At 47.1% G+C, this 8,069-nt stretch overlaps 1 protein-coding gene across 1 annotated transcript in view; it reads left to right on the top strand.

The window, feature by feature from the left end:
• The first annotated feature begins 3,888 nt into the window (after positions 1-3,888).
• Positions 3,889-8,069, top strand: part of TMPO (thymopoietin) — a 23,560-nt gene continuing 19,379 nt past the window's right edge. Inside the window, exon 1 of the mRNA XM_017893967.1 lies at positions 3,889-5,449. Coding sequence (XP_017749456.1) covers positions 5,171-5,449 — 279 coding nt within the window. The 5' untranslated portion in view covers positions 3,889-5,170. The remainder of the gene's footprint in view (positions 5,450-8,069) is intronic.

Genomic DNA, 8,069 nt, shown 5'->3' with positions numbered 1-8,069 from the left:
TGGGACGGAGTCTTGCTCTGTCACCCAGGCTGGAGTGCAGTGGCCGGATCTCAGCTCACTGCAAGCTCCGCCTCCCGGGTTCCCGCCATTCTCCTGCCTCAGCCTCCCGATTAGCTGGGACTACAGGCGCCACCACCTCGCCCGGCTAGTTTTTTGTATTTTTTAGTAGAGACGGGGTTTCACCGTGTTAGCCAGGATGGTCTCGATCTCCTAACCTCATGATCCGCCCGTCTCGGCCTCCCAAAGTGCTGGGATTACAGGCTTGAGCCACCGCGCCCGGCCTTATTATTAATTTTTTAATTTGGAATCTTGATCGGTCGCCCAGGCTGGAGTGCAGTGGCATGATCTCGGCTCACTGCAACTTCTGCCTCCCCGGTTCAAGCGATTCTCCTACCTCAGCCTCCCTAGTAGCTGAGATTACAGGCGCACACCACAAGGCCCGGCTAATTTTTTTATTTGTAGAGATGGCATATCGCCATGTTGGCCAGGCTGATCTCGAACTCATGACTTCAAGTGATCCGCCCACCCCAGCTTCCCAAAGTGCTGGGATTACAAGCATGAGCCACCACACCTGGCCGAGAACTAAAAATTTTTTAAGGTTTTCAGCTTCTTAATATTTTACATCACTTAAAGTGCAACTTACCCTGCTGTTTGAGGTGACACCCTTAAATTCACAACCAATCCTCTGCAAAATGGGATAATGAAGAACAAAGTCAGTCAGCTATGTTAATAACATTAAGAACTTCAAAAAAAGAATGGAGGCAGCGATCGAGGTGATTTTGTTTGCTTTTTGTTTTTCAAGATGGAGTTTTGCTCGTGTTGTCCAGGCTGGAGTGCAATGGCATGATCATGGCTCACCACAACCTCCGCCTCCCAGGTTCAAGTGATTCTCCTGCCTCAGCCTCCTGCGTAGCTGGGATTACAGGCATAGCACCACCACGCCCGGCTAATTTTGTATTTTTAGTAGAGACAGCGTTTCCCCATGTCAGTCAGGCTGGTCTCAAACTCCTGACCTCAGGTGATCCGCCCGTCTCAGCCTCCCAAAGTGTTGGGATTACAGGCCTGAGCCACCGGGCCCAGCTCCAGATGATTTTTTTTTTTTTAAGTTATAGGAAAGATTTCTGATTTAAAAAAAAAAAAAAAAATTGCATCAGGCCAGACGCAGTGGCTCATGCCTGTAATCCCAGCAATTTGGGAGGCCGAGGCAGGCGGACTGCCTGAGGTCACGAGTTCGAGACCAGCCTGGTCAACATAGTGAAACTCTGTCTCTACTAAATTACAAAAACTTAGCCGGGCGTGGCAGCAGGCGCCTGTAATCCCAGCTACTCAGAAGGCTAAGGCAGAAGAATTGCTTGAACCTGGGAGGCAGAGGATACAGTGAGCTGAGATTGTGCCACTGCACTCCAGGCTGGGCAACAGAGGGACTCTGTCTCCCCCTCTCCCTAAAAATTGCATCCTCCGTGCACAGTGGCTTACGCCTGTAATCCCAGAACTTTAGGAGGCTGAGGCAGGTGTATCACCTGAGGTCAGGAGTTCAAGACCAGCCTGGTCAACATGGTGAAACCCAGCCTCTACTAAAATACAAAAAAATTAGCCGGGGGGTTAGTAGGCTCCTGTAATTCCAGCTACTCAGGAGGCTGTGGCAGGGAGAAATGCTTGAACCCAGGAGGCAGAGGTTGCAGTGAGCCAAGACTATGCCACTGCACTCCAGTCTAGTCTCTGTTGGACATTCTGACCAGTCAGAATATTAAGATTTCTCAAAACTCTCATTTCCCTGTGAAATTTTCTGAATTAAAACGACTCGGTGTTTTATTTATTTAGAGACAGGGTCTCACTCAACAGCCCAGGCTGGAGTGCAGTGATGGGATTATGGCTCACTGCAGCCTCAACCTCCCAGGCTCAAGTGATCCTCCCACCTCAGCCTCCCTAGTAGCTAGAACTACAGGTGGGCACCATGCTGGCTAAATTTTGTATTTCTTTTGTAGAGATGGGGTTTTACTGTGTTGCCTAGGCTGGTCTTAAACTCCTAGGCTCAAGGGATCTGCCTGCCTCAGCTACCCAAAGTGCTGGGATTACAGGCGTGAGCCACCATGCTTAGCCTTTGTGTTTTTCGTGTTACATTGATCAAACACTTTAAAAATTATCTTTAATGTTGAAACAAGTATTAAGGAGGTGATGGAAAGAGTCAATTCCTTGAGGAGGGCGAGAGCCAGAGTACAAGTGGTGGAATTTGCTTCTGACAGGACACATCTTTCACTGAAAAAAAAAATGCAAGAGAAAATGAATGCAGATTGGAAAGTCTGACGTTGAAGCATTCCCCACAGGTGGTTTTTATTTTCTGAAGTTGAGGCAAGGTCACCAGCTAAAAATGAGAGGTGGGGAAAAAGGATGTGAAATTTGAGGAGATGTGAACACATGAATGGTTAATCCAGAGACTGGAATAGCATTGCCAGCCAGTGTTGAGTGCTCCTGAGAGGACTGAGGTCATGAATTAAAACCAGTTAGCTTGTTATATGACTGACTGACTTTTCTCCAGCAGCTTTTGCTGTTTGGATTCAAGAAATGAGAAAGTTCAGCTGGAGCATGGTTTAGTCCAAGCAAGGCTGAGATTCTTTCAAGCAAAAAAGGAGACATTGAGCTCAGAGTTGAAAATGTTTGTAAAAGAGGATGAAAAGGTCTGATCAGGAAATTTAAGTCAGGTGACTTGCAAAATGATTATATGATCGCAGAGGCAAAAGAGTTTTTTTAAGTGTTGGGGTTAATAGAGTGGAGATCTTAATTAGGTAATTGAGAGTACAATAAATTAGCTGGGAAAAAAAGGCTAGTGATTGACAATTGGGAAGCTTGAAACAGATTTCAACTGATGACAAGGTTCAGAATCTGAGTGACACCGAAGTGGTTAAGACGCAACAGAGGAACAAATTCTTGGAGATGAAGAGGTCAGAGGTCTAAGAGGCCAAGTGCTGGTGTTGCATGGGTCACCTACAAGGATGTTGAATTCAGATAGAATGTAGACAAGAGGGATGGTGAGGAAAACCTACGGCAAGCAGCTCTATAATTTCTGGCAAGTGGCCAGGAGGCTCATGGATGATGGCAGTAAGGAGAGTAGAAGATGATTTGGGCAGAAGATATGAACTTCAAATATTTTTGAAGGAGAAAAGAGCAGAAATAGTTTGGAAGTAGCAATCAGGACCAAAGAGACCACCCAATCTCAATAGCCTAACCTCTTAGCATTAGGGTATGCTGAATCTGTTAAGTGTAATCTCAATTTTGGAGCTCTACAGCAGTAAATCTGCAAGTAACCACCTGTAGCTAACGTCCAGGGATAAGAAAAAGATAATGAAAATGTTTTTGCCCAGGAAACATTAATTGCAGGCATCTAGTATGCAGTTCTTGCATTATACGTACTGGGTTACCAGTGATTGCAAAATCATGGTCCTTTGCTTCTCAGCTTAGTTCCCCTTCTGAAGATAAAAACATTTGCCTATGTGTCCAGGGAAGCTGTAGGGGCAAAAAACCAAGCAACTTTTACAAGGGATCATAAAAATCTACCTAACAACTTGCTAATTAAAACCTGATTTTTAATTTGCATTATTGAGCTTAGTACCATTGCTTAAATATATATGGATACTGAGATTTTTATAAATCAGTTACCTCTAGGAAAATATCACTAAAAGAAGTACCTCCTCAATTTGAACAAAAGTAAGTCGCTTAAATCATAGGAAACATTTTTAGTGAAGGCGTTTGTTTTAAATGTATTCTAACCTAACAGTGTAGAAAGCAGGCAAACAATAAAAAAATGTAATCAGTTTCTAAAACATAGTTTGGAGCTCAGATTCTGGGGAAATTATTAACACATCCTAAATCCAATGTCTCCTTTCCTTTCTAGAATCTTTAATCATACATATTCATCAGAAATACAAATATTTCTCATCAGTGATACTAATTTTCAGGCAAACATTTTAATTGCAGTCAGTACCAGGTTTTAATTTGGATCAGTAATACGGGTTTGATTAGGGTTCTAGGCCTAATTATAGGTCACTAGGCTTCCTTTAGGATTATGCAACATCTGCTATTTTAAATTGACCATTGAGGTGGTTCCCAAGGGTTCGGCTTCGTTTTGTTATCAAACGATAGGTTTAAGATTCTTACGGGTGGTGGGATCCAAAGCCAGGATGGGTTTCAACAAAAATGCAAGCGCGAATTTGTCTTGAGTCTCAACGCACTGTTCAAATAAAACAATTTAGACATGCCCCACCTACGAGACTAAGAAGTGAATGGTATATTACACTTCTGTCACAAATTCAAGGGTAATCTAAAGTGCCCGATGGTAGAGATCTGGCTTCTCCCGGGTTTCTGGAACAAAAGAAGCGTTCGCGAGTAGACAGAGGGGTAACTTCCCTGCCCTCCCCCTCCGAAAGTAAATCAAATCAAGGACTATGAGTGCTTGCAGACAAGTCTCGCTTCTTTTCTTCCCCTTCATGGCTAGCGTTTGGGGAAGGCAAGGCTGCGGCTACTCTTCGGTGCTTCAGTGTCCCTGGAGGAAAAAAGGCCCAGACAAGGGTCCTCACAGCCGGCGTGGAATTCGGCCGGTTCGTAGGCAATCGACCCCAGAGACGAAAGCTGCTTCTCGAGCTGGGGGAGGGAGAGGAAACGGCGCACAAAAGCAGTACGACCTGTCCCTTATCGGCGTCTAAGGGGAAGGGTGGAGAAAACGAAAACAGAAGCGGGCCGGGCGCCTCGGCTCCCGCCCCAGCGCCTTTTAAACTGCGTTTCTACCTCCTCTCGCTCAGCGCGGCGGCTAATGGAACCCGCGCGAGCCGTCCCGCCAATCACCGCCGCGCTTCCTCCCGTCGCCCGCCAATGGCGCCGCGCGTTCTTGGGGCGTGGGCGAAGCAGGCTGCTCGCCTCCTGCCTGTAGTGTGTGGGCTGGGGTTGGTGCGGGCTTCCAGCTTGGCTGTACTTCATCCGTAGTTGGGCTCTGGGGTCTTTTGTGTCCGGGTCTGGCTTGGCTTTGTGTCCGCGACTTTTTGCTCCGGTCCGCAGCGCTCCTACTGGGCAGGAGCCGTGAGGCTCGGAGGCAGGAGCGCGGCCCCCGGCCAGGAGCGAGCGCGCCGGCGTGAGCGGCGGCGGCGAAGGCTGCGGGGAGGGGGCTTCGCAAATCCCCGAGATGCCGGAGTTCTTGGAAGACCCCTCGGTCCTGACGAAAGACAAGTTGAAGAGTGAGTTGGTCGCCAACAATGTGACGCTGCCGGCTGGGGAGCAGCGCAAAGACGTGTACGTCCAGCTCTACCTGCAGCACCTCACGGCGCGCAACCGGCCGCCGCTCGCCGCCGGCGCCAACAGCAAGGGGCCCCCGGACTTCTCCAGTGACGAGGAACGCGAGGCCACCCCGATTCTCGGCTCTGTGGCCGCCGCCGCGGGTCGGAGCCGAGCAGCCGTCGGCAGGGTAAGGACGCGGGGCCGGGGCCACAAAGGCGGGCGTTTGGCGGTTGCCGCGCGCGTTCGCCGCCGTTTGCAGCCCCTCCCTCCCGGGCGCCCCCTTGGGCCTCCCAGGTGCAGGGCTGTCCCTGCGCCCCCTCGCGTTGCCCCTTCCCCGCGGGGCTACAGGCACTGGAGCGGAGAGGCCAGAAGTTGGGGCAGCGGGATTCGCGGTCTTTGACGTGTGTGTCTGGGAGGTGTGGAGTTGCGTTGGCCGCGGTTGTTTTGCACGCGGGCGACGCCGCTTCCTTGGACCACCAGCTGCCGGCAGCGGGCGTTTATACCGGGACTTCCGTGACCTTTCGAAAGCTCTGGAGGGGTGGCCCCAAAGTGCTATAGGTTCGAGCGTTTTCCCGCTTTATTAACTGAAATGACTCGCAACGGAGTCTCAGAGCGCTCCCTGGAGGGCAACTGATGACACACTAATTTATAACCAAAATTTGAATTAAGGAAATTCCCGCCTTTTTATACTTTTGCGTATGGAGGGCTTTTTGAACCGTTTATGTTTTCTAGTTTGTCTTAATTTTTCCCAGCAACAGGACATCTTTTGGCGGGACGGCTTCACGCCGAATTAAAAGGAACATTTTAAAGCGCCTATTGTAATTTTTTAATATTTATTTATTTATTTATTTATTTATTTTTGAGATGGAGTTTCGCTCCTGTTGCCCAGGCTGGAGTGCAATGGCGTGATCTCGGCTCACCGCCACTTCCGCCTCCCGGGTTCAAGCGATTCTCCTGCCTCAGCCTCCCGAGTAGCTGGGATTACCGGCATGCGCCGCCACGCCCGGCTAATTTTTGTATTTTAGTAAAAACGGGGTTTCTCCATGTTGGTTAGGCCGGTCTCGAACTCCTGACCTAAGGTGGTCCGCCCACCTCGGCCTCCCAAATTCTGGGATTACTGGCGTGTGCCACCGGACCCGGCCCTATAAACATATATTTGAGAATTACTCACAGTTTGGATTGCGTTTTTCTCCCTTTTTGGTTAATTTTGCTTGAGGAAAGGAAAGACTTAGGATTCAGGAAAAATTGATTGCATGACATTCTGGTGCAACAGTATTGCAATTTGGAATGTCTTGATCCTGGTTAAATCTCAAATCGGCTCCAGCAAAGCATGTTTTGTTTGAGAATAGTTTGCTTTTTTTCCTGTAGATTTTAATGTGCTTTTTGTGGGTTTGCTTATGCCTGCCGAGTTACCGGGCTTCAAGTCGTAATAGGATGTAGCTAAAACTAGTAATTGGTGTAACATAAAATGCCTTGTAAGAGACAGTGAATGTGGGATTTGGGGTTGTTGCGAGTTATCGCTAGTGTAAACCAAAATTACTCCTTCCTTCAAAGTTTAGTTTTTAAGGAACCTGTCTAATGTGTTTTCCCGGCTACTCAGGCAAAAATGAAAGACAAATGTAATAGACACATGTAAATGAAAATCTTGTCCTAGGCTTTAAAGAAGTTGAAAGTCTTAACAAACGTTCTTAAAGTCCGGTGTCTGACACATAGTAGTGCCAAATATTTGTACAATAAATAAAAGACCTTTCACACCTTATTGTTTCAACATTTTGTTTTGTGGAAAGCTACTTTAATTTATTAATAAACAAATTTACTTTTGAAGTAAAGAGTACCCGCTTACCCATTATGTTCCCCTGTTCTGAAAAAGAAGGTAGTATTTAAACTCTTTCAGTAGACGTTGGTTGAGGCTGGGCGCGGAGGCCTGTAATCCCAGCACTTTGGGAGGCCCACGCGGGTGGATCACCCGAAGTCAGAAGTTCTAGACCAGTCTGGCCCACATGGTGAAACCCCGTCTCTACTAAAGGAAAAAAATACAAAAATTAGCCGGGCGTGGTGGCGGGGGGCCGAGGCAGGAGAATCGCTTGAACCCGGGAGTCGGAGGTTGCAGTGAACCGAGATCACGCCATCGCAGTCTAGCCTGGGGGACAGGAGCTAAACTTGTCTCAAAAAAAAAAAAATTGTTTGAAAATGAAATATTCAAATCTGCACACTTTATTTAAAACCTAGTTCTTTTATAGAACCCTTTATCGGTCTTCCGTGCAAATGTATTAAACCGTGAAGTTTTTGGTTGTATGTTTATAATAGAATTACTGGTTATTATTTTTAGGCAGGATCTCACTCTGTCACCCAGGCCAGAGTGCAGGGGTGTGATCATAGCTTACTGCAGCCTCAAGCTCCTTGGCTCATGAGAGCCTCCTGCCTCAGCTTCCCTGAGTAGCAAGGGCAATGGGGCATATGCCACTATGCCCGGCTAATTTTTTAATCTTTTTTTGTTTTTTTGTTTGTTTTGTTTGTTTTTACACAGGCTTTATGTGTTGTCCAGGCTGGTCTAGAACTCTTGGCCTCAAGCAATCCTGCCTCAGCCTTGGTTCCTATTTGTTTTGAGGACGATTTCTTTTACACAGAAACAACCGTCTCAGTTTTAATGTTTCCTATCAGCCACTTGGTAAAAGAGAGTTTATGTCCCAATCTACCTTGTGTTCTTTGGGGGTAAGAAGACCTAAATGTAAAAATTTTTTGATTAACATTATCCAGCAATTTTGAGTTACTGCCAAGTGTTCTTTTTTTTTTTTTTTTTTTTTTTT

Source organism: Rhinopithecus bieti, unplaced genomic scaffold, assembly GCF_001698545.2.
Source record: "Rhinopithecus bieti isolate Rb0 unplaced genomic scaffold, ASM169854v2 scaffold_23405, whole genome shotgun sequence".
Taxonomy (NCBI): Eukaryota; Metazoa; Chordata; class Mammalia; order Primates; family Cercopithecidae; genus Rhinopithecus; species Rhinopithecus bieti.
This window is presented reverse-complemented; position numbering and strand designations above follow the sequence as displayed.